This window comes from Aythya marila (genome assembly GCF_965140915.1).
Source record: "Aythya marila genome assembly, chromosome: 5".
Taxonomy (NCBI): Eukaryota; Metazoa; Chordata; class Aves; order Anseriformes; family Anatidae; genus Aythya; species Aythya marila.
In genome coordinates, this window is record NC_139046.1 from 38,075,138 (window position 1) to 38,101,638 (window position 26,501).

The 26,501-nt window shown below is 46.2% G+C and overlaps 1 protein-coding gene across 8 annotated transcripts; it reads left to right on the top strand.

Annotated features, from left to right (window-relative positions):
- Nucleotides 1-2,351: 2,351 nt before the first annotated feature.
- BMF (Bcl2 modifying factor) lies at nt 2,352-24,886 on the top strand. Of its 8 annotated transcripts, none has more exons than XM_082761449.1 (5): nt 2,352-2,435; nt 2,917-3,084; nt 4,014-4,334; nt 5,284-5,447; nt 18,667-24,886. In XM_082761449.1, the coding sequence occupies exons 3-5, from the start codon at nt 4,019-4,021 to the stop codon at nt 18,766-18,768; spliced, it is 582 nt and encodes a 193-aa protein (XP_082617575.1). In that variant the 5' UTR covers nt 2,352-2,435; nt 2,917-3,084; nt 4,014-4,018; the 3' UTR covers nt 18,769-24,886. The 8 variants fall into 8 exon arrangements, with proteins under 8 accessions (XP_082617575.1, XP_082617580.1, XP_082617578.1 ...); XM_082761454.1 differs by having other exon boundaries at nt 4,014-4,109; XM_082761452.1 differs by having other exon boundaries at nt 4,110-4,334.
- The last annotated feature ends 1,615 nt before the right edge of the window (nt 24,887-26,501 follow it).

Sequence of the window (26,501 nt, forward strand, 5' to 3'; positions counted from 1 at the left end):
CGTCAAGTTGGCCCTGTGAGGTTTTCAGGAGCCCACCCAGGCAGAGTAGCTAGCAAAACCTGTGCCTAAGATTACAACGCATTCTGCAATTACAGAGCAGTGCTGACAATAGCATTTTGTCAGTAAAATAAAAAGAAATAGTTCTGAAGACACATAGGGGATATGTATGGGGGGGAGGAACTAAATGAAACAAGCAGTTTTGTTCTCTTCTGTTCTGAGCGCCACAGCAAGCTAACCAAGGGGTTATAGGCTGGCATGACATTTCCCTCCACAGATGTCAGTGGGACACTACTGCGCATGATTTTAGATTAATCTCTTGAATGAGCTGACTACCATGCACATTAATGAGCAACAAAATGCTGGCAGAGTATCTGTCCCCGGGGCTCCAGTCCCCAGGTACGACGCTCGTCTCTGTGCTATTGTAGAGACTCTCCCTGCAGCATGCAGTGAGCTCGGTGGTATAACTTGCCCTCAGTTCACAATTTTCCATTTCAGACTCACTGTCTCTGTCTTGGTTTCGGTCTATTTACTCGGAGCCATTTCTTAACAATGTCTAATTTCCTCAAGGAATCCCTCTGAGTCCCCTCTCTTAGAAATGCTGCCATATCTTTTTTTTTAATCATTGAAAGGCACAAATATCCTTCCTGAGCTCTCTTACCATCCAGCCTGATTATGTACATAGATTTCAGTTTCCATACATTTTCTACACAGTAGGAGTTCCCAAAATGCAGCCTCTGGGGATATAAAGTGTGGCCCCAACTGCGACTCACCAAGATGAAAACAAAGCCGATCAGGTACTGTTTTTACTGTTAATGAGCCTAACCAGCAGGCAGTTATTACTCAGTCTGGAAGACATAAGCTATTGGAATTGCAGTGCATTCATTTTTTATTTATAGCAATGCACATACAAATCAGAAGTAGCCCTCCAGCATCTGGCATCTTGCCAGGGCCTGACCATCAGTGTGACAAAATTTGAACATCTTGAAGATATAGAATGCCTTTTGCTGCCTTTTTTTTTTTTTTTTGATAGTACTCCCTCCCCCTCCTACTCCCAGCTCCCTCGACTATGAAAAGTGGGCAGCTAGGCTTCATTAATTTAGGATCCAGGCCCCTACTGAAAACAGAAGAAACAAGCCCCTTTTTTTTCCACTTGATGGTGATGTACAAGTCAGACATGCACTGATCTTCTTGTAAAAAAGCCTTTCTGGCAAATTAAAGAGCAAAAAAGATCTCATGAACGTGAATCAAAAAAGAAATAGGTTCCTTGGGGAAGATGCATGTTACTAGCCTGCTGATCTGTTAACAACAATTGTAAATACCTCACCCAAAATCACAGCGGCTCCGAAGCATTTACCTGTGGAGGCTCACAGAGCCGCACCAGGACAGTGTCACCCGAGGAAAGTAATTCTCCTCACCTTGCTACCAGTCAGTGTCCAACCCGGCCCCTCTCCTGCATCTGAGTTCCAAACCTCAGTAACCGTGTGGCAGGCTTGACAGCAATCACCATTACTCAGCTGCCAGCTGGGTTTTAAAATCTCCTCTCTAAGTGCTCTTGTTACGTACTTTAAAGGCAACCTGACAGGGCGCTGCTCTGCGCTGAGGAGCCCGATCCTGCGCCCCTGAGCTCGGCGAGATTTTGCTGTTGGGCTCAGGGAAGGCACCCGCAGCCTGTGGGTGCGAGCAGCGGTGGAGTAAGTGAAAAAAGGGTAAGCTGCTGCTTGGAGCGCGAGGGTTGGTTTTTGTCTGTCTTAACCTTCTCAGTGAGGGGGTTTCACAGTGACACGGCTGGGAATTTATCCTTGCTAGCCGGGGTGCTGGCTCTGCGTAGTGCCCGCACGCCGGGCGGTCCCTCAGGGTACCCAGCGTTCGGCTGGGCGCTAACGGCTGCGGGCAGCGCGCCGGGCACGGGGCGAGCTGTGTTACCTGCGAGGCCCGGGCACGGAGGGGCAGCGCTGTGCGGAGCGCCCCGCTTTTAGCCACTTTTGTCTCCGCTCTCCCTGAAGAGCGCGGCCGCTCGGGCTGAGCCCTCCGCTCCGCTCCGCTCCGCCCCGGGGGACCGGGGCCCGCTGCGAGGGGCGGCTGAGGCGGGAGGGAGGGAGGGGCCGGGCCGGGCCGCCCCCCCCTCCCCTCACGCGCTGCGGCCGTTGCCCCTCGCGCCGCGCCCCGCCCCCGCTGCCTCGCGCAGCGCCATTGGGCGGCGGGCGGGGCCGGGCCGCGGGCGGGGGGGCGGCGCCGCCGTCAGCTGTTCGCGGCCCGCCCGGCGGCCGCACTCCGGGGCGGGCAGGCGGCGGCGGCGGCGGCGGCTCCCGCTCCCGGGGCGGCCCCGGGGGACGCTCAGCCGGGTCCGGTCCGGTCCGGTCCGGTTCGGCTCCGCTCCGCTCCGCTCCGCTCCGCTCCGTCGCAGCTCGGCTCGGCTCGGCCGGTCCCGCTCCGCGGTGAGTGCCGGGCTGCGGCCCCGCTACCGGCGGTCAGGGAGCGTGCCCCGGGGCGGCGGCTGGGGCTCGGGCTCGGGCTCGGGCTCGGTCTCTCCGCGGCTGCCGGTGCCGGTGCCGGGGGGCAGCGGCTCGGCGGGGAGCGCGGCGCAGCTGGCGGCCGGCTTCAGCTTCAGCTTCAGCTTTGTTTGGGTGCTGGCACGCACGTGTGCGCCGAGCCCGCCCCGCTGCACGCCCGCCGCCGCCTGTCAGCGCTGCGGGGCTGCAGGGGGAGCCCGGGGGGGCCGCGCCGGGCCGGGCCGGGCCGAGCCTCTGCCGGGCAGGAGGAAGCAAAAGGCCGGGGGCAGAGCCGGGCTGCGGGGGCTGCGGGTGACAGGCGGCCGGGCCCCCCTCTCTCCCCTCCCGCAGGTACCGGTGTGGGCTCCCGGGGGAGGTGGGGGCGCCGAGCACGTCCTCACGAAGCTGTTGTTGCTGTCTCCTTCAGGCCTGAAATTCCTCTCGCTAGTCTTCCGTTCTGTTAAGTGCTTCCTCGCAAGCCAGAGCAAAGGAAGAGATGGGAAGAGGTGAATTTCACGGCCTGGTTTGGAACGGGGTGGAAATCCTGGAGATGGATCTCTTAGGAGACTGTCTTCCAATGGGGTTAGATGCACAGGTAACAGTCAAGGGACTCGTGGCTTTTTTGGTAAACCTGCTTCTAATGACTGTGTGTTGGCAAGGAGCTCTGAAGGAGTGCTGTAGGGTTTGTTTCTGTGGTGGTTTTTCTTCTCCTGTCTTTGTCCAGTTTTGTGCTGCAGCAGGGCTCAGGAGCTGTTGCTGTGGCAATTACAGAAATCTGCCTTAAACCCTGATGCTGGCAAGTGTCTGTTCCTTTAGCAGTAGGATGAGCCCATGCACTGACTGTGTGCATAGACCTCAGGGTGAGACAGGTAACGGAGCGGCTGCGTTGCCAAGTTTGGGAGGTGTCTTGCGTTGAGCTGAGGGAAGAGATGGGAAGTCGAAGGGAAAGTTGGCCCGTTCAGGGAGAAGTTAGAGAGAGAGAGCTTCACAGACACAGCTTTGCCAGCTCTTGTGAGTTTTGCAACCACTGGGATTTCTTAAAAGCCTGGCCTTGCAGCCTTGTGATTATGAGCTTTACTTCATCAACAGTCGGGGAAAAAGTGAATGGGGCATACCATAAAGTTCAAATGCAGCAGGCCAAAGCAGAGCAAACCCCAGAGAAGTTGACTGGCACAGGATAATTTGAGGGATTGGGGTTGCTTTTTACAACTGTGTCTCTTGATGTGCTGAGGCTAGGGGTTGGCTCCCTCCTTGTGACCAGTTGTGGGATTGGAGTCGTGGGTGGAGTCTTGGATGTGTGAAGTTTGGCTCTCTCTGGCCAGGCACTCGAGGACTTTCCACAAAGCCCTGATCTTTGCCACTGAGTCACTCGCCTCTCGTGCCCATGCAGATGGGCTGTGCTGGGAGGGAGGGGGGCAGACAGGCACAAAAGAAGGACCTGTGCCTTACTGTTGGAGCAGAAGGCATTGTCTCCTGGATGTGATTCTTGTCTTAGCTGTTTCCTCAAATGTCCCTTTATTGCAGGAGCAATGGATCGCCCCAGCTACCTGGAAGAGGACTATTCTAGCCTGGATGGGCTGGACGATGACGTGTTTCACTCTGATGACTTTGGACTTGCAGGTCAGCCTGGTGAGATGACTGCAACAGGCATTTTCACACAGAACCAGTCCTACAGCTGCCTTCTGGGGAGGTTTCAACTATTTCCCCTCACACACTGCTGTGGTCCCGGTGTCAGGCATCCTGAGCAGCAGGACAAGGCAACTCAAACACTCAGCCCGTCCTCTTCCAGTCAGGATGTTATGTTGCCTTGTGGAGTCACTGAAGAGCCCCGGAGACTCTTCTATGGTAAGAGCACTCCAATGTCACCAGCTTTTCAGCAAGGAAACTGTCCCTTCAGCACTTCCCCAATCAGGCAAAGTTTCTTTCATTAGGGCATTTAATTGAAGGACTTAAATTATTTTGCTTCTCTCATACTCCCTGAGGAGAGATGACTTGTATCTTCTTACCCTTGCTTGTCACTGCAGGATCTAGGCGCTTGCTCAGTGCTTCTGCTGTACTTGATACTCCCTTTTTTTTTCTTTTTCACTTCTGTCACATTTTGTTGTATTGCTAGACATAAAAGTGTTCACCATCCTTCATACCCTACCGTTTGCCTACTTTTTTTTAACCTTTTGTGCTGTCTCATCCACATGGGAAGACTCCTTGAAGTTTTCAGTGGAGAGATGGAAATGCAAAAATCCCCACTTAGTGGGACAGCTTTTAGGTTCTTTCATGGAGTTCAAGTTGCTAAATATGTAGCATGTCCATGCAGTATTTTATAAGTAACTGATAGGACACTACTCAGCTTTGCATATCTGATCCAGCCTTATTTCATATTGGTCCAACTAAATTCCTGAGAAGTCTGACAGAAAAGATGCAGCAATCTTTAATGGGTGACAACTTGAGGCAGAAATGTTGGAAAAAGTGTAGAAAAAACAAAACCAGCACCTCAGCACTTCGTTGAACTGTTAACAAGCAAAAAAAAAAAACAACAAGTGCCAAAGATCCTATCAGTCATTTGATTAGGGGAAGCAACACAATGTTCTGCTTAATGGATATGTCTACTTAAAAGCTGAGCAAATGTTTTACTGCATGCTTACAGTACGTGGTCATTGTTTGGGCTTCAGAAACTGGACTTTAAAAAGAGTCAGAAACTCAGGATTATGTGCAGTTCTTTCAGTGTGCATGAAGCGTACTGAATAGAAGAGCTATTCTTTGTGCTGGGAGAGCAACTCTTCTGATCTCTGTCTTGTAGGGAATGCTGGTTACCGTTTACACGTCCCTCCAGTTGGCTTTGCATTGGATCCACACCTCCAAGAGGAGCCTCAGGAAGGTCAGCAGGAGGCGCGTGCTGAGGTGCAGATTGCACGGAAGTTGCAGTGCATTGCAGACCAGTTCCACCGGCTCCACATACAGAGGGTAGGGTGTTTCCAAAGGGGAAGGTGGGGGCTTACTTATCCAGGAGTGGTGCTCCTGAAGCCTGGCTCCAGGCATCAGCCAAGCAGGCTGCTGCCTGAGGCAGCAGACTGCCAGCAGTGATGAAAGCTGTGGTATCCCTGTGTGTTTTGCTTATGCTGGTTTGGTGGCTCTTTGTAAAGATTGGCAAGTGGAGAGAAGAGCGTGTGTGGGATTGGATTTGCTGCTTGGGAAGGTTGCTGTTGCTATTCCAGCTCTTCTGGTTCAGCAGCAGCAGGGTCACTGGTACTTTCTCCAGCTGTCTCCCCCTTGCTTTTTATTACAGCTTTTACTGTTTTCCTCTACCCTCCTCACCACCAGCATTGTCTCTTCTGTGGCACAGCTGGCTGGCTGTGGCTTATATCAGTTCCTCATCTTGGAGATGACAACAAGCCCAGAGTCTGTTTTGACACTCCTTGTTGTTTAGGGATAGTTGTCTCACGTGTTGCAGTGTATTTCGATTGTGCTAGACTTGCTAGCAGCTCCTCTGTGAGACAGTCCTAGCTAGTGTCTCAGACTTGTGACTAACTTCCTCACAACAAAAGACAGCTGTAAGATGCCATCGAGTCTGAAAACCACACTCCAGAATCTTGTTTTTGTTTTCTATAAAAACAAAACAAACAAAAAGAAGAAACACTGCTTTTCAAAGAAACAAAATAACACCAGCATCCTTAAAAACCCAGATTCTTCCTTGCCCTCCTTCCTCTGTTGAATAGTGAAGAAATGAAAATCCCAGCCATAGAGTTTGGCACAGGTGACCAAACTTTAGCAGTAGGCAGCACTTTTCTACTTGTGTGCAAGTCCAACAAGGTGTTGTGGAGTGTGTACCCGCTTGCATATGAAGAAGCTAACGTTCTTGCTGACTTCAGAGTGTGACTCCAAGTGAGTCAGTGCCCTGTAACTGTGGGGATCTGTTGCAATTCTTCTCAAAGGTAAGTGAGGATCTTTGTTTTGGTCAGAGAATGTGGCCTGTGGCTGGGCAAAGTTTTGGTTCTCTTTGTGACATGAAAGACATGAGGGAAACGGGGTTCTTCATATTCAAACAGCATGACTATTAAAGAAGCTGTAAGAGGAAGATTAACCTGTTGAAATGTAGATAGGGCTATGAATGTCATTTTGCAAACTACAGAAAATGAACCACCACAAGCTTTTCACTGTATGTTACTAGATTGAATGGGGTTTTCCCCAGTGCCACCTTTTCACTAACAGTAGCTGAAGGGCCCGCTGTCTACAGCCAGGGTCTCTCAGCTAAGGGAAGGTTTAGCCATCTCTGGCGTGGAGGAGCCCTGGAGCGAAGTGGTGAAACTGGTTGTAACCTGACCCTGTTCATCTCGGGGAGTGTACCTATCTGATGGCTGTGCCTTGGGAAGGCATCCGAGAATACCCACCCAAAACCCTCTGAAACTGCCCTTGGTCTGGCTTTTGCAGCCGCGGGTGAGCTGCCGGCTGCGTGTGCAGCAGGGGCTCCCAGTACCACGCTCAGGACTGCAGCCAGGACTGCCCGGCCAGCCGAATTGCCGTCAGCCAAGCATGTGGGAGAGTTAGTAAACAAAAGCATCCGCCTGCACTACCCAATCGTGCAGCCAGCAGAGGAGGAGCTCTGCTGTCTTTGTTTGGACTGGAAGAGCAACAAGTAGTAAAGGAGGGGGAGCTGTTCAGCCATTTAAATTTGAAAACAAAACAAAAATACAGAACCTTAACCAAGGATGGAGTAGTTCAGCCAGTGGTTCTCCACAGCCTGACCCTGGGATAGGCCTTGGCATTTGGAGCTGTTAAGGGATTCTTTCTTGTCTGCCAGGAAAACTAAGTACCGAGGCACAAATTAGTGTCCAAGGCACTTTTCCCCACGGAGTGTTTTGTTGTTATGCCCAGTCCCTTCCCTCCCTACCCTGTGTGGAGGTTTTCCTTTGGCTTTTGGCATGTATCTCTCGTGCAGAAGCCCCCCTGTCCTGTGTGCAGTGACTCTTCCCAGCTGATTGCTGAAGAAGAAAGCAAGTCTCTCTGGAGACACATGAACTGGTTTACAATGTGTTGTGGTTTGGAAGTGGCAGTCTGAGACGTGGAAAACTGGGCTGTCATTTAGCTTGCTGTGAAACTAATCCCAGATTTGGATGCCCCATTCCAGCCCATCTCAACCATTTGGTCAAAACCAACTTTCCAGAGTGGTGTCTTGAATCAGATTTAGAAAACCACAAAGTTAGTCACACCAGTGTGGTCTTGTGAAGTCCTGAGAGAGAGCGAGTCTGTTTTTCAACAAGCTGTGCCCCTTCTTGGAGACTACAAAACATCTTATCTGAAAACCTGTGAAAAGAAGGAGTACATGCTCCTTCAGGAGGAGTTAGGAGAGACTTCTGGTGTTGGAGTAAATCATCTGGCCAGCTGAAGAGTTGTCCTCACGTGGCTCTTGAGTTTTGTGAAACATTCCAGCAGTTCAGGTATGGCTCTCATTTTGCTACTGCAGCAGAAAGGCTGTGTTGACACAAAGGCTGCTGGTTATTGTACATCCCTGGCTGCGAGAGGGAACTGAATGGGCAATAGCTGCTGAGGTTGACGTCATTGAATTGTCATTGGACTCGGCAACACACACTGCCTAACCCCATCCCACACTGGGAACCCTGGGGAGTCACTGTTATCTCTTCCCTGGGCTCCCTGAGCTATGTGGTATTCGTTTTGTGGTTCTTGGCTATACAAAAGATTTTTGGGTATGCATCTTGTAAGAATAAGAAAATTGGCTGCACCTATGCTTGCTTTTGGCATGTGCACCATTTTCAGGGTTTTATTTCCTATTAATATATTCAACAGAATATGGTAGTTTAAAACCTGGCTTTTCATCCTTAGAACAGTGCTAGAGCAATAACACAATGTTCCTAGCACTCTGTGACTTTAATCTTTTTAAGATCCTAATTTATTAGGAAAGGATTGAGCAAAGCTCAGTGTTCCTAAAGTAGCAGCAGTTGATTCAGTTTCCACAGAGCTCTTTGGATGATGCGTGAGACCACCTATGTATTCTGAAGTTCTTCAGTACCTTTTACCTGTCTGAGGCTGTGTAGCCCCTGGCAATGCTTCCTCCATTATGCGTTTCTCACTCTGCCCTTGGAAAACAAACACAGAGCCAAATCATGCTTTCTGAGGGAGACCTCAGTACCTGTCCCATCTTTCTTGCTTTGGAGCAAGCGTGCCTCTGCCATGGGATCTGTGTGCCTTCTGTCTGAATTGCTCACTCTAACCCAGCCTGTGACTGAGCTCGAAGGGTACACTCAGCGCTGTGGAGAGCAGAGCTGGGCTCTGTGTGCCTGCTGCTCAGTCAGCAGAGATGTGCTGCCTGGGCTGCCTTGTCCAGGCCATGGCAGCAAGTGCTTGGGCTCTTCCTCAGGTCCTCACTGCACTTGACCTCTCGTGCCTTGAGGAGAGGTTTCAGCTTCAATTGACAGTGAATTTTGTGATCTGATGCACTGCTGGAAGGAATGCGAGTAGAAAGCTAGAGGCAGCAGCAGTGGTGCAGAGCCACCCTACAGGAGCATGTGGGTTACATAAGCGTGAGATGGGTGACACCGTACATCAGTATCACACCCCTCTGGTTTGACCTGGTCCATCAAGGCATTGGAACGCTACAGCTTCTTCCAAATAGAATAACTCTTTTGAAGCAGGCTGCAGCTTTGAGGGGACTGTTTTTTCACGTTTCTTCTTCATGGTGATAAGATCACTTCACAGGGGATAAAATTGTCTCTTTAAGAGCCAAGGAGTGGTAGCCTTGAACAGTTCTGGGCTCCAGTCCAAGCAGAGCCACTGACTTGCTGTATGACCTCAGACAAGTCTCTTGACCTCCTTGTGCTTCAGTCAACCCATCTGGAAAGCTTGGTTTAAAAAAAGCTGAGCCTCAATGAGAACCAGATGCTGAATCAGAGCTGAGCTTTCTTGAGTAAATAAGTGCATTACAAACAACAACAAAGCCCCTTTCCAACACATCAGGAATCCTGCAGTTGATTTAGATATGCTGACCATGCTCAAATAGCCTCCATGAATCTCGCTATAGAAAACTTTGTTTTTGAATATTCCCCACTTGGTTCAGCAAATAACTCGTGCTGTCACTGTGCCGTGGGCCCGAGCAGCCTGTGGAGTCTGGATGCCTATAACCACCAGTTATGGACAAGCTACCAGACATATACCCAATTGCCTCAAGTTAATGACACTGAAAATGTCCGGGAGGAAATGTTATTTTCCTTTGAAAGTGAAACTTGTTATGTTTTGCATATTTTTCCCCCTCTGTGTCTCATGAGAATTATTGAGGCATCCTCTGAGACACTTCTGCTTATGCAACAGGGAGTCTGAGTGTCCTGTCAGAAACTCGTCACTGCAGGATGATGGGCGCAAGGCATTACATGTGCAATGCTCATCCCAAACTCCACCAGGCTTTCTCCATTGTCTACTGAGGACATTCAGGGAATTTTTAATGGTTACTTTTTAAATTTTTTAACTGAAATTATTTACAAGAAACTGTCTGTTATGACGACTATACACTAAAAGAAAAAAAAAAAAACTTATAATAATGTAATGCAGAGATTCCCAAACTGTCCTGCAGCTCAGCCTGTAGCACCAGCAACTCCTTACTTGTACCTGCAGTCTCTTTGAGGCTTGGGGTAAGTGCTTTCTTTCATTTGTTTCCAGAGTAGGTTAGTGCATCTCAAGATCTCTGCTTCTGGCTGGTCCGTGTTGCTGTGCAAAGCAGGGGATCTTCTGTTCAGCTCTGCTGGCTGTGGGATGCCAGTTGGTGCAGAACTTGAGCTTCTGGCTCAGGATGCAGGAGTGTGGCATGGGAAAGAACCAGGCTGAGAACTCCCTATGTGGGTGAGCCCAGTTTAGAGGGCAGGGGAGAGGCTGGGTATGAGGCTGGGAAGACTGAGAGGCAAAGCTGTAGAACTGGGATACTAGGCTTGAGGAATTGAGTATGCTGTAGTGGGGAAGAGGCGTTCATGCAGTTAGTGGAATCAGAATCTAGATAAGGGAAAGTGGGGACAGATATTTTCTTAATTTTGTTAAATTTTTTTTCCATTTCGACAAATGACAGTGAAGGAAGTGGTGGGCTCAGAAGTGCACCTTCCCTCATGTCTGTAAGTGACACTGCAACCTGTTGGCCCTTGCCTTGCACCTGTTCTGATGTTTCCCAAATCCTGCTGCCAGTGGAGCTGATTACTTGACATTAGGTTAAAAGAAACTTGCCTGACCTTTTCAGTTCTGACATGAAATAAAATTCTTTGGCGTGTTAAGAAAGGAAATGAAGAGCAAGAACATAAATCCATGTTTCTCCTACATTTTGAATGTTGCATGCACTTTTGGTTTCCTTTCTGTCTCTAAAAATGATACAGCAGAACTGTAGAAGGTTCAGAGAAAGGCAAGATGAAATTTCCAGATGTGTAAAGAAAAAATGGCCTAGGACTGATAAGGCTAAGAGAGACAGAAAGCAAGGGGGATATGGCAGCAATATTAAACAGAAATCAAAACTGATGTGAAGGAATGGATAAACCTGCTTATCCCAGTACAAAGGCAAAATCAAATCAACCTAGTAGGAGCCAGCACAAAGTAAATAAGATGTTTTGTTTTCCATGCAATAAATAGCTCTGGAGCTCTTTTTCAAGAGACATTGTGCATCACAGTTCTTTACCTGGGTTCAGGGGGAACTAGCACAAGTTTATGGCCATAGAAAGGGTCACTAGGTAAACAGAAACCAGATCTGACTCAGGAAGTCGTAAGCTCAAAATAGTTAGATGCTGACAGAGTATTAGGGGGAGCTATTGCGTATAGTTGCCCTCTGCTTTTCCTCAGGCAGCCACAAAAGGCTGCTGTTGGAGGCTGGGCTGTATGAACTCCTGATGTGGTAGTTGCATACAACCATTATGCATTAGTTTAATAAAAAACAGAACTTTTGCATCAGCATAATCTATTCTTTTTCTCTGTGCTTTCATCTGACAAAAGATTTAAATATATTATGGTTTTTGTTCCTGCTTGAAAAAGTGGATAATGTTAAAAAGCAAAACTTCCTGCCTAACTCTGGTAGAGGAAGTGGGCAGAGGATAAGGGAGCCTGGTGACAGGAGAGAAATGAGGACTCTGTAACAGACTGCTGTGAATCCTTCACATGGTGTGTTTTCAGGCAGTGGGGCTACAATCTTAAAACATCACAACTGCTGCTACTAAAGGATATGGAATAATCCTTTGGGGCAGTACGAGTGATATATAGTGAACTATTTTACAGTATTTCTGACATCACCTGCAGTCTCATGGTGTGCTTTAAATAACATACAGTACTTCTTGTTCTCCTGTAAAATCCCAGTGTTCTTTGCAGGCTGTGCTACATTTCTTCAGTTCTCACAGTACCACGTGAACCACAGCAGCGGTGATGTGCTCTCTACTCAGAGCAGTCAGACAGTTGAGAAATTATTTTTCAATTAAGAAATAATTGTGGTAATATCCCACTTATTTTTTAGTGTGGGAGAGTAGGAAACGCAGGTTATAACTTGTCTGAGATCATGCAGTGATCACTGACTGGAACCCAGTAGTTCTGCCTCCAGTCCACGCTCAGATTGGTTGATCTTATTAAGATACTGCCATCTCTTAGGGGGATGATGAGATGCTGGGACTGATTATTTATGGTAGGAGTGTGTATGTTTGTATTTTACTCAATTAAGTTTTATGGTGGAAAGGCAGGGAAGCAAGGGCCCAACTGCAGAGTCCTCCTTTGTTTCAAGCCATTGAAGAGGAATGTCCTGCTAGCCTTTTATAGTCTCTGTTTTGTTGTTTTGTGTTTTTTTTTTTTTTTTTTCCCCTTGGTAGCTACCCTCGCCAATGGCAAAGTAATCTTTCTGAGGACCGCACCGCAGCCGAAAGAATAGCAATCTAAAAATAAAGTGGTGAGGCAACTCCTTTAACCCTAATGAGGCCTTCTGATGTAACCCCTTACCCCTGGCTGGTGCTGGGGAGCTGCAGCCGCCCTCGGCAGGGCCCTCCGAGCAGCCCCAAGCCCCCGGAGGCCGCGCTGACCTCGGCGAGCGAGGAGACGTGGGCTGAGGGCGCCGTGCGTGAGAAGGGATCTGCCGGGCAGTGTTTGCGCTGCGGCTGCCGTGTTTATATCGCTCGCTAAATTTAGCCTGTGAGTCATCCGAGCTGCTGACGAGAGGCGGCTGTGCCCGCAGGCTCTGGCGCTGCACCTGCCTGCCCGCGGCTCCCCCGGCGCGCTCGCCCCGCCGGGGTGTTGTCCTGCAAAACTTCCCAAGTTTTACTTTGACCGAAACCCTGAGGTATGCTGTAGTCACTAGGGGGATCACCCCCATGCAGGATGGTGCCTTGGAGTTGGGGTAAACGCTGAGTAAATAAATGTGCCTCTGCTGCCCGGCTGGGTGCTGCGCTGCTCTCTGCAGCCCTTGCGGAAGTGGAGGGATGGCCTGGGCGTCTCTGCTGTGCCCTCGCCTCTGCAATGATGAGGATCAAACCCTCCTCAGGCAGTGTCCTGCGGTGAGGCAGTCCCAGGTGTGGCCTGTGGAAGTGCAGGACCCTTATTTGCCTCCCCCTTCCCATCCCTGCGGTGGAAAATAACTCGCCGTGCCCCCGGCCGGTGCAGCGGGCCTGGGAAAGCGCTGGCCGGTGGCTGCCCTTCCCAGCTCGCAGTCAGCTGCCTGTTGCCATGGCGCCTGTCTGCTTCCACTTCCTGCAGCCTCGGCACAAGAGGAAGGCGCGAGCGAGTGGCTGCCTGCTTGTTTTTGAGCTGCGAGACGGCCCGGGAAGGGCTCACCTGCCCCACTGTGCCCAGGGCCCATCTGAGGTCTGCTGCGCCCCGCCTGGGTGGGTCTCTGCCCTGCACTGGGTCCCTCCCCTCCAGGTTTCCCTGCACACACTCCTGCGCATCCTTCTCCTCACAGGCACGTGTTGCTTACCTCACCTCACAAAGCCCAGCTGGGGCTGTGGCCAAGGGAGCTGTTCCTGGGAGAAGTCTCCCTCCACCACAAATGTTGCCCATCGCAGCCAAGCCAGGGGCTCTGCGAGGCGGGAAGGGCCTTGTGCTGCCAAGCTCCTCTTTCATGTGTTCTCTGTTGCTGTCTCCTTTTCCTTTTTTTCACTTTTTAAGCATGCATTATTCTTCAGTCATTCGGAATCACAGCTGGAAAGATCTGGATTTGACTTCTACGGGCCTGCGTTTCTCTCTCCAACTGGGGACACCTCCTGTAACCTCTGTTGCCTTGGGGACTGTGACTTTCTAGTCTTTCTGAGCTGCAGCATATTTTGTGGTAGCACAATGCGCCTCCAGCCACCTGGCAGCCAAAACAGCCTTCAGCGATGAGTCAGCAACTGCTCCCGGTGTGCGAGTATTTTTGTTTTCAGTGAATAAATAAAACCCCAACAACTTACTGCTAATGCTTGTATTAGTCATTAAAGGAAGAATGATGTTTTTATGTGCACATATGCCAGTATTCTTCTTTTGCTATAATATTGCCATTTACGTCCATATTTTAAACTTTCCAGTTAGGACAGGATCGGACTTTGACCCTTAATGATCTGTAAATCATGAAGCGAAGTCAAAAACCGCCCGTATGCTGAAGAGGGAAGACAGGTGCATGCTTCAGTATGTGTGATAGAAATGTGCCATACCCACATACAATAGGTGTATATGATGAACGTATTCTTTATTTTTCAAAGATATAATGGCACGTCCGTCAGAGGGAAATGTGAATCCTATTCATTTATTAAATCTTTATGCCTAAGGACTCAAGGAGCTGGCAGAGGGACAGAACTTTCTTTTAGGTGTATTAGCCATGCTATTCTTCCCTTAAGCACCATGTTCAAGGGCTTGAAAGGAGCAAAAAGCTTTTGATATCTGGGGTGGTTTTTGACAGATGTATATTTGTATACTGACAGTGTTAAACATGTATTAGGAGTAATAATTATGGGGAAGGAACAAATGTCAGGTCAGTTCTGTCTCTTTTTTTGTTTGTTTGTTTCCAGGAAGGTTCTTGCAATTTTTATGTGTTTGTTTACCAGTTTTCTGGCTTTTACCAGCACAGTTCATGGAGTAGGCTTTGCTAATGTACTGTTACTTCTCTGCATAGTACACTTTTCCTGTAAAATGCCCTTTCCTTTCCTTGTGACTCACTGAAGCATTCATGTTAACATCTCAGACAGACAGTCTCTTAAGGATATCCCCTTTAAAAAGCCGCAGCTGTGATAGGAAATGTTTTTATGTGTTTCCAGCTTTGTGTTGACTTACTGTATTCACAACTCTAGTCTTCTTCAGTCTCAAGTAGTATAGAGGGCAAAAGGGGTTTCTTTCCATCTTGGAAAAGGAGGTTTGAAATGTTCCTTGTGTTACTACTACAAGGAGGTAGCAAAGAGTTCATCCTTGATACCTTACTGCAGTAGTGAGTCTGAGGATTGAAATGCTTTGGTGAGGGTGCAGTCAGCATAGCAAAGCTTAGGAAAAACATAAACCTGTGCCACAATAGCCTTGAGTCTGTAAGAGTTGACTTGAAACATACCACTGAAAAAAATCAGATGTTGAATTCATGGAGTCATTCTCCTGGGCTTTCTGTCCTTCCTGGCAGCTGAACTATACCACAAACACCAAAAACAAAAATAAAAAATAATAAAAAAAATCCAAACACCCCCCCTCAAAAAAAAGAAAACAGTCCTGAGATATTTGAGTATTTTGGTCTTGGCAGAGGCATATCTAGGGAAAAGCTACTGAAACTTGCAAAAAGTACTTTTTTTAGGCTCAGACAGATCTTTCTATAAATTGGTTTCTCTATCTCTATTGCAAAGAATATCTGCGGCTCCTGTCCCACACTGAACTGGTGCCGCAGAAAGCAGCTCAGCCCAGCAGTGAAGCCGTAGTTTTGTAAGCCGTGGTAGCTAGGCTTGCCACTGATGGAAGCAGTCCAGCTTGCTCCTCTTTTCTCAGGCTGCCTTTCTGTTGTGCTGGCACAAGCATCAGTTTGACTACATGGTGATGTGGATCAGATGGATTGGGGATGAGCTGATCAATAGTAGAGGTAGCTTTTTTGCCAGGTTAGTGCTGGTCTTAATCACCTTCCTGCTCTGGTTCACTTCCCAGCACCAGTGCAAGGAGAGGACAGTGCAAGCAGGCTACTGCAGTCTGCAAGCCAGTGAAAGTGTGTGTGAACTGCAACCCCATGGAAGGAAATGCCGGCTAAATATGGACCCAGGAAAATAGAAGCCCTGCAGTCTAAGAATAAAACCTAGAAAGCTGCCCTCGGCCTGCTTAGAGTCTGTAGGCAATAGGTTGCCTAGTGCTCCATTTTTTAACTTCAAAACAGAATTAATGGTATGAATGTCCTTCACAAAGTGATTTGAGATCTTAAGCTTTTATAAGGAAGGGAAAACAAGGCTGAAGTAATTCGTACTCAGCTCTTCCTTGCATGGAAATCTCATTGACTGTCTCAGGTAAATAGTAGGAAGCATTTTTAACTGGAGAAAGAAGAAAATGCTGTACCCAAAAAGTAGCTTAAATAGGCAGTGAAATTAACATGGTAGAGTATGAATATTTAAAAAAAAAAAAAAAAAGAATTTCAGAATTACTGCTTGTGATACCACATCCCACTGGTTCTCTTGCAAGTCTGTAGCCCTTCTGAAAGTAAATATCTAAGTCATATTTACCAAACAAAACCAAAATCCAATGCTCTTTCAAAGTCCTTTTCCTCTTACATAAATAAATAAATAATAAAAAGGAGGATGAGCTCTCTCCTTCCACTGTTTTTCCCCGAACACGACCTTTTTCTTCTTTTTTTTTTTTTCTTTCTTTTTTTTTTTTTTTTTTTAAGCTATCACAGCGAAGAACAAAGAATCATTGCTTTTAAGGTGACATTGTGACACTTAGAACTTAAGGAGTAGAGAGGGTATTAAGGTGTGTGAGAAGCCCAAAGCAGCCTCCTGCGTGAAGTGGGACATTAAATACAGGGATTCCTGCACATAGTTGTCCTTCTGACAGGGTAGTTGAAATTGTGCATGCCAGATCAGCTGAGATGTATTTCAAGTTCAGGGATTTAGATACCAATTTTTAAACTTCCTTTTACGTTTCCTATATTAGCTCCCTATAAGACCCTTCTTTACCCTTTTGGCTGCCAATGGAATGAAATTATCTGCCACAGTGACGGTATTGCCTTCAGAGCACCTATAGTATGTTTGTCCATCCTGTTCTCCTAGCATAGTTCGCTGTTTGTGGAAACTGCAGCAGAAGTTACTGTGCTTGCGGGCTGCTTCATTGACATGCTACACCAAAGATCTCCCTTTAAGGATTATTCAGCTTAAGCCACAATAGCTTGGTAAAAACATGGTATCTAGATGTCATCAGAACATTGTGGTTCCACATGCGTGTTTGAGCAGGCTTGGAAGTGTGGAAGAGGGTGAGAAAAATCTCTGAGTTTGACAAGGGAGGACAAGCCTGGTCAAACTGAGAGGTGAGCGGCAAAACAACAAGCATCTTGCTTTTTGAGAACAACTCGGGCGTTGGTAACCCAGCCCCAGAGGACAGTTTATGAAAGACTTGTTTTCGTCTAAACCTAGCCATGTCTGGACAATCGGGGCCGGTTACTTTGAAATAAGTGATACCAGGCTCTAGAGTTCCCATCTGTGGGCTATGCTCCAAACAGGCGGGTGTCGAAATGTGTGATTAGAGCTGTGTGAGCTCTTCTAAATCCAGGAGACAACCATTCGGTCTTGAGGGTAAGCAGAACGAACCACTGCTAAGATGCAAGGTGAGCACAGGTTTTCTGAAGCCTGTCTGGTGTGTGCTTGTGATGTGTGGGCACGGATCTGCCCATGCTGAGATATGAACATGACCAATACTGGGGAGGGCTTTGAAGAACTGCCTATTGACACGTCTCCAGTATGCTAACTCCAGTTGCAACTCTCTCTTATTTGTGATTACATAAAGAAAGCCTTGCAACCGTGTTGTTCTGCCCTGTTGGGCTACTCTAAGTTGAAACATCTTGTTCATATAATGTGCTTCAGTGCTCTCGTGAACTCCTGTGTACTGAGGCAGAGTTGTTGGAAGCCAGTCTTCTGTTTCCTTGTCTGCTGGGGATGGGGGTGGGGGGACTGGGGCTGGGGCTGGTTTGTTTTGTTTTCCAGAAATGATCGGTCCTGCTTAGCAAATATGGAATTCTGGAGGAGAAAACAAAGCCCGACTTCTAATAGAGGGGTGGTTATTGAGGTGAAATAGTATCCCAGGCTGGGCAATGTAAAGAGAAACCCACCTGTTTGTGTGAGATGCCATTAAAGTGCGGGAAGGTGGGGGGATAATAGGAGCCACTTTTGCAGGGCGATTACACACAACAAAAGAAGGAACAGTGTCCCTGCCCCAAAGCTGCATTATGGAGCCTGGTGTCCCCCTGAAACTCAACTCCCATGTTTCTTCCCTGACAATGGGACCTGAAATAACCTCTTGGTTTGGGTTTTTTGTGTGTTTTCAAGTATGTTCTTGCTTAAGGTTTAATTGGCTCCAGTCAGTAGGAAAGGGCTCCAAGGCTGATTATTTATGGCTTACTGTCAAAAGTGGCTATAAAAAGGGCAGTATTATCTTGGAGATGCTGGGAAGGAAAATGTGGTGGGGGGAGGGCGGGGGAGTGTGTGTGTGCACGAATGTGTTTTCTTGTACTAGATGAAATCAGAGTTTTGCTGTCTCAGCAGTGTGGTTTAAATTGAAGATTAACCCTTTGACCTTCACGGTGTCAAATCACTTACAGATGGATCACCAGTTATATTTTTTTATTTTTTTTTACTTTTGGGGTGAAGGGGGGCTTTTTTTTAAAAAAAAAAAAAAAAAAAAGGTTGTTTGTTCATGCAGCTGGGGCTTTTGAAAGGCTCAGAAGCCAATCTGATTAAAAACAGCACTTGGCTAAACTCTGCAAAATCCTACAAGCAAAAAAAAAAGTTTAATCCTCTTGTGCACAATGCATAAAGGGTCTGCTCTTTTCTTTTTGTAATGTTAGAGCTACAATTATTTCTGGAGAACTTATCATTTCCCTCTCTCCCCTCATCCCTTGCTGCACCCCCTTGTTATGCTGATGGGATTAAAGTGTCTGCTCTTGAAAAGTGTAACTGAGTTGTTATTGGAAAAGAGAAGTGGTATGTTGCAATTTTAGAAATATAAATAACTTCGTTTCAACTGTTCTTCTCTACAGCATCAGCAGAACAGAAATCAAGTGTGGTGGCAGCTTTTTCTCTTTCTACACAACTTGGCCTTAAACGTGGAGGCGAACAGGAACCACACTGGGCAGAGGTGAGCTTCACCCACCTGTTTCAGGCCACATCCAGTCTGCAGGGAGCACTGAACAAACACTGGTTCGGGGGAGAGACATGCACACCGCCGGCCGGATGTGAGGACTCTGAAATTCTTCTACTCGTCTTCAAGTTTGAGGTTTTATGGACTCCTCTTTGCTGCTCCCTGCCCTGCGAGGCAGGGAGCTCTTGTCCAACACTGTCGAAGGAAAGCCAGAATGTGGGTGTGTTTGGTAAAGCTTGCTGCTGGGTCCCCGCACCGGTAACCTCTGTGCAGGAGAGGCAGGTATTAGGCTAACAGCTTCCTCTGCCCTGTTCGTTAGTCAGTGATAGAGTGCAGGAGTGTCATTTTGGCTGCTAGTTAAAGGTGATGTCGGAATTGATGACTCTAAACACACTGTGGGTGTTTTCACGAGCAGAGGTGCTTGATTCCTCCACGAAGAAAGTTCTTTTTAGCAATGAAGCATTCAAGTAGCTTATATCCAGCAGCTTACTTGTTTTCTGAGTGGGTTTATTTCTTTGTATCTTATGTGAGAGAAAATCACAATGAAATCTAATCTCTTAAATCTTTCCATTGGGCAGCAGTTCCAGCTCTCTCACATGAAGTCGTTCTTTGTCGTGGCCACTGATAGACCAAACTGTTTCAGTACAACATTCTTAAAAGCCTTTCTGAACTTAGTGCTGGCTATTAATTTCCACCACTGTGTACTTCCAGTTGAGTTTTCACAATGCCCATAAGCCAGCAAGAAACTGAAAACCGTGGAATATGACACAAGCATCATTCTTCTACAGTGCTAATGTATATGCTTTTATTAGTGTTATGATGGGTGTTTGTTTTGTTCTTTTCTTTCCTCTTACCATAATGTGGTTGGTCAGGAAGGCTTAGGTCCCAGGCATCTGGTAAAATTGCTTCAGGATTTGGCAGGGAAATTAATTAGCAGCTAGTTTGACACATACACTGTACAGTCTATCCATTACTCCACTAAGTAATGTTTGAAGGCTGCTGTAAGCATATACTGACTAGCAGCAATAATATTACTTCAAGGGAGATCTCCTTGCAGTTCCTGGTTTGTATGCACTCAGAAGTTTGTCCGTATGACTGACATTGTTGGACCAGTGCAGGGAAATTTCCCTACCAAAAGGAAGTAACCGTAAAGATCTAAGGCTACTTCTGTGTAGCCTTAAGTATCATTAATTCACAAGCCCACTGGTAACTACGGTAAAATATTAACAGAAAACCAATACAGACTTTATTTTTTTCAGACCATTTCCATATTTCCACTGCAACTTGTTGTAGATCTGAAATTATAAAACTAGCTTGAGGAAGATCTGTCCAGAGAATTGTTCTTCAGCCCTGTTACAACTGTTAATTTCAGATACTGAGAAATTCCTCTGCTCTTGGTCCACTCTGAAAAATAAGCATTACTGTACGGGAAGAGTAGTTTACTTGCACATACACTTTCTTCTCCACCCCTCTCTGCATATCCTTCTCTAATTCATGCTTTCTCTGGTATTTTGTATAATCTCATCATTGCACTGTCGTGTCTGGTAACAATTTGCTGAACACAGTTAAATTTGGACTTTCTCCCTCTTTCCCAGCCCCGTTTTCTTGATTTGCATCCTGCTTTGCTGTGGCAAAATGTGCTTTAGCTCCATGAGAGAGGTCCCAAAGCCTTTTTCACTTTTATATATTCCCAATCACTCTCTTTTAACATAATGAGAGTTTGTGTGAGAAAAGCTTTTCTCTCCTCTTATGTTATTTTTCTAGCTAGTGCTAGAGTAATATGTTTGTCCAGGATGATTAATAATTCATACAAATGAATCTCAAGTAATATTTTAGGGGGTGGGTTTTAGGAGGGCGGGAGGTTCTTGGGGGGAGAGGGGTTGTTTTTGTTTTTGTATTGTTTCTTTAAGCATGTGCACTACAGAGTTACCCAGAGGGATACAAGTGATACCTTTTGCCGACTATGCTGCGGCAGCATGGAAGCCGCTCTCGACCCACGTTTTGCAGAGATGAGGCTTTCCATGCCTTGCCTTGCACAGTCTGCTTGGAGTAAACGCTGGTCACTGGAGAACGAGAACTTTGATGGGGGAAAGCCTGAGGAGTAGTGCAAGCACAGACTGAATTGGGGCCCCCTGGGAAGCTGGATGCTAAGGAGAGGACTCTGAAAATGGAAGGTCTTAAGGAGGCTGGAGTGGAAGCGCTGAGGCTCAGGTAGCAACACGGCAGTGCTGCCTGCCAGCATGCTCTAGGACATGATGCTTGCATTTTCTCACTGGATGCCAGGGCCTCTTTATCAGGCACAGTCACAGACCAGTAGATCAAAGCTTCATCCTAACAGCCCTGCAAACTAGGAAAGACTCAGCAAGTGCATCTTGACAGATAAAAACCATCATGAGCTTTCTCCTTCCCTTCTGCCTTGACTTGATTACCAAACAGGCCAATAATGCCAGTGTCTGCTCTGGATACATAAGCTGGAAAGATAGATCTGGTGTTGGCACTTTCTGGTGGTGCAACCCTACCAGCTTATCTAGGATAAGACCGTTCTCAAGGTGGAGAAACAAATACCTGGAACTGTTCCGCAGTCAGGCCGACTGCCTGAATAGAATCATTTGGCTCAGGGAAAGACACATCTTTGCCAGTCCATATTTCCCAGTGTAACAACAAACTTATCAAAACTGGTCATGCCAGGGTTTTAAGTTAAACCCTCCTTGAACAACAATACTTCATTGGAGACATAGGGCTAATCCTAGACAAAAGCTGACTTCCTGCAATATGCATGGTGGTTACTGTTGCCAGAGATTTGCAACCACTGATAATATATTTTAATTATATTCCATATCTGCATATCTTGGAGAAAGGAAATATGCTCTGTCAACCCAAAAGTCTTATTTTGCTTTATGTAGATTTTGAGGGGCAGGCTGGCTATTTACTTGAGGAAAAGGAGCTGCTTCATGCTTATAGTCTCACCTACTTGAGGAAATAGTGGGTATTTGTTATTTCGTTTTTCCTTCTGGCCTGGTCAGATGATTCTGTCTTCTCTGGAGGGTGGGGAGATTTCACATGTTTATCAACAAATACACAGATGCACATCCCTCATGTGATCACCCTTTTGTTTGTCACCCATTCCATGTTAGTGAGCACCATTCAGCGTGCACTGAGATCTTCCCCTCAGAGAGCCTCTTATAGTGTGAGCGCAGACATAGGCCGATTGTTTGGGGAGCCACTTCCAAGGAATGTGGACTAAGTCCTGTTGGAGAAGGAGTACGCTAGAATTTTCTGATAGTAGGTTGTCTTGGCAAAAGGACTGGGATACTGTTTCTCTCTGTTGTAAAACCACAGTCTAACAATTCAGAGAGAACAGTCGGATCTTCCTTCTAAAACAGATTCCTAATTTTAACAAGCAGTTCTTAAGAAAAAGCTTGAGCTGCTGATGATGATACCAGCAGTGTTGAAGTGTCTTGCTTGCCTTTCACACATCTCCAGAACAGCTTCAGACCTCAGCTCTTTCTCCTTGAGAGATGGATGGAAGGTCTTAGCATCCCTTCCCAGCTTCCTACCCTTATGAGTATCTTGTAACCCTGGCCATCCTGGGATCCGGTAGGCCTGGTGCTAGTAGGGAATAGTTAGTTTAACTTTTGTTTCCTGCAATTCTTGAAAGCTGAGCCACTAATCACAAAGTGATTGCCCAGGGATAGCTGCAAACTGCCATAAGTAGGATACAACAGAGGCAGAAGAGGCAATGAATTTGCATAGAAGGGGTTGCCATTAGATTTGTATGTGGGGCTGCAGACTTCTCCCAACGTGCTGATAATCTCTGGTAGTGCTGAACTCCTGCATAACATATCTCAGTATAAATAGCTGGTTGGTATTAGATGGTTGTTGGCTAAACTTTCCGTAGAAGAGGCCTGAAAGAAACATCCCTATCAGCCTTTGCTTGGGAGACAGGTATCAACAAGAGACGAGAGGAGAGGAACCCAGTCCTTCTTGATAAAGAAAGGGTGATTGCAGAAACTTCTTTCTACTGGCTGTTTGCTTTGTCCCCCCAAATGTGGATTAAAGTTATATGAGATGTGTGCACGTGAGGTTACTACAGTCCTCCATAGCAGTTGCTCCATAGCAGTCACTGGAGCTGTACCCAAGACTGAACTTCATTCAGCTTGGGGTTTGGCACTCTTCTGGGAAACTGCAGATTCTGCCCATTAGTAGGCCTGGGAGTTTCTTTGTTAAGGAAAAGGAAAATGACTTGAGGCAGTTGTTGCATTGTGACCCCCTCAACTCTCTAAAATTAATTTCATCCTTCTGCTACTGGTCCTGACCAATATCTCTGCTGAAGCTGTGGGAATGGTGAGACTGTGACAGGCTGGATGGTGTGCTATTGAGGGTATTTTTAAAGGGAAAAATACAGACAGCACATAACATATGTGCTAGAAGCCAAACAAGAATGCAGAAATGTGGAGGTCTTGCCTTATTTTACCAGCTATATTTACTTCAGGATTATAAGTAAAAGGACCATGGATTGCTCATCCATATTCATGGGAGCTCTGCACATGGACCAAGCACTATAGAGTATTAGCATAATTTGACAACAAAGGTTTTAATTATGTCATTGAAAAGAGTCTGTCTTTCAAACTGGCATTTATGATCATTTACAAAAATGCCTACCTGTTGCCTTTGATTGTTTTAGCAAGAAGAAATACCTCAAGGAATTGATAAAAGATCACAGAACAATCTTTTACAGTTCCTATAGACTTCAGTGGTCTCTGTTTCTTTGGTTTGCATGTGTTCACGCAGGTGTTACACAGCTCGGTTCTTCTCCACCAGGAAAAGCAGAAAAGACCAAACACATCAAATGCACTGGAATGTAATTGTGTGTGTGTGCCTGTGTGTGTGCGCGTGCGTGTGCATGTGTGTGTTCTTAAATTGAATGCAGTCTGACATCCCCTACCCCTTCTTTCTTCCATGTGCCTCACCTTCCCCCTAGCCACAGAAAGGAGGGTCTCTTCCTGTGAATCCCATGCTGGAAGTTGGTTTCTGGGAAGCGAAACCTAATGTCTGTGGGCTGTTTTTTAAAGCCATGTTTCAGTTCTGTCTTCAGACTCTTAGCTGCCTTTGGGGAATGGAGGGGTGGGAAGGGTAGATTCTTAAACTGTTTTTAAAATCTATTATGAAAATTTTGCATGTATAAAGTTATTCTTAAATCTAAAGGAGTCTCCCTAATTTGTAGACACAGCTCCAGGAGAGCATCGTCACAGATTCCTCAGCTCCATTTTTTATCAGACTATTATAAAAGGCAATTTTAATGGCAAAGGGGGGAGAGACTGGTGTGACGTGAAGACAACACTGTCAGTATCTTCTTCAATAAAAGTCAGAAGCTAGGCTTCTAATCAGGAAATTTCAAAACAGCCCAGGGGATTTGAATGTCTGTTTCCACTGGGTATATTTAAAAACCTGCCACTAAATTTGAGTTTGGGTGTCTAGAATGTTGTTTTGTATTGTTTTTGGTAAAACTAATCATGTATCTCTTCTTCCATTCTCTTCAATGGTATGAAGTACAGTCTCCCATGTTTCTAGGTAAAATTCACTGATGAGAATACTGTGAAATGTGGATTCGCATTTTCTCCCTTCTCCTCCTGCATGACTTTTGTACTTTTATGGGATACATTTTGTTTTTCTTTTTTAAAACTTCAGAGTCCTTCATCTGGAAAACCAAAAGGGTAAAACGAGCTAGAATTTGCAGTGTATTTAATACTTTCTATTACCCTCAGTGGAGGGTTTCCCCATGGTTTCTAATGTTCACCAGAATATTATACTGTCCTGCTGCAGAAGTAAATCTGATGCTCTCCTGTGAGATTTCTGTCTGGATTAGTCCTGAAGTGCACACACCTTCTTTGCCATGGACTGAGACCCAGTGAGAATGTAGCATTTTGTTTATCCTGGTTGTGTGCCTCCAGGACTCCTGCCTGTACCAATGGTGACTGGGCAGTGCTCCTTTTTTTTTTTTTTTTTTTGTATCTGTGCAGTATATTTGCTTTGTGCTTTCTTTCTTTGGTGCTTTTTAATACTTTAATACTTGGATTTTTTTTTCTAATAACTGGTACAGTTTTTAATAAAATTGTTAAATTCTTTCTCTGTGTTATTTGTTTTATTTTTAAGGGATGGGAGGGCATTCCCACAGCTGGCCAGTTCTTGGGTTACCCAAATTGGTGATACAGTTTTGGTTGTTCAACTTTGAAAATATCTGGTTGATCCTTTCATGTGTATCCTAAAACCACGCCCTGCAGCAAAGACACGTTTTTGTTTCCAAACTGGACAGTTGTCCTTGGGCACAATTCAAGTCATTAAATACTTTTTCAAGGAGGGATATTCCCGTGCTTAGATAGAGAACTGCTGCTAGTTGAAGCTGTGCAGTCAACTTGGAGCTGCACTGCCACTTCAAATCAGGAGCCTGAGAATTTCTTTCTCTTGAGAACATGCATAGGATGCATTCTCCAAATCTGTAAAGTGTAACCTTCGATTGATGGCTGCTTACCTTCTGCCTGGGCAGGTACATTCAGAGGCACCTCAGGCCTTGAGGATAAAGACACACATTGCTTGGTAGTCTTACCAGGGAGGTACAGTTCTTGCTTCTGATGTAAAGGCAGTGGACAAAGATAGCTGCAGCTTTCAGAGGGCTCGTGATGACTCCTCCAAATACAAAACTGTGAATGCCTTGGCCATCCAAGATACACAGCAAGATACATGTTTTGGTAATCATCAGGCCTCTCCTGAAGTTTTACTGCATTCTATAGAGAAAGAGAAAAAGTATGTCTATTAAATAATGACAGTTAAACTGGGCAGAGCGGAAATGAGAGGTATGTATTGCAAATTATTTATAATATCATTGATCCAATTCCTTCAACCACATGCCTCCATCAACGTGATCTTTTTTTTTTTTTTTGTACAGTGTTCATTGGGAGGCTTTAGGAAACTGAGTTAACAATCCTAATCGATGTTAAGTTGCCTCTGTTGGTGTGTGCCCATCACAAAGGGTCTTTCATTCCCAGAAACACATGATGTGTGTGGTATGAAAAGCCACATGTGCATCTAAGACCACAGGGGGAAAAAGACAGTTTTTCTTTTCATTGTATTAGATCTACTGAAAGTGTGTCCCCTGGCCAGTATCATGTGACTATGAAAGAGCCTGTTGTAGCACACTGATACGCGTGGACAGCACTGAGTTTGACTTAGATGGGAGTGTTGGCTCTGAATTTGCTGATTCTCATTAAATTCTTACCATTAATCAAACTCTCACTCTTAAAATCTTTAGTAATTCTTGTATCAAAGAAAATAATCGCCTTTACAAATGAGCTGTTGTAATGCTACCCCAGAAGGATTTGCCAAGGCAGTAGAATGCATTGCACCTTGCTCAAAACAAAGGCAAGTGCACAGTTGCACAGACTGCTCTCCTTCTGAGATCTCCTGGATTAATCTTGGCTTTTTTGTTTATATCTGTTACAACCTGCTGCCTGTCACCTGGCCATGGCAAAGTAGAGTTGCTGCATGGAAACATTGTCAGGGGTAGGCAGCAGGACCAAACACTACTAACATTTCCATTACAACAGACATTAATACATACAATTATTTTAGTTTGAAAGAAATTAGACATCCCAGAAAATACTTTTGAAAAGTTTTCTTCTTAAAATCCTAAGCCTGCATATTAACATGGCACTTCCAGTTTATTTCCAGTCACAGCAA

Bases quoted from the DNA above. Each gene is read 5' to 3' on its own strand.
- BMF (XM_082761448.1), top strand. The intron at 4,335-5,283 runs GTAAGAGCACTC...TCTGTCTTGTAG, and splicing joins GCCCCGGAGACTCTTCTATG to GGAATGCTGGTTACCGTTTA. The intron at 5,448-18,666 runs GTAGGGTGTTTC...TCTTCTCTACAG, and splicing joins ACCGGCTCCACATACAGAGG to CATCAGCAGAACAGAAATCA.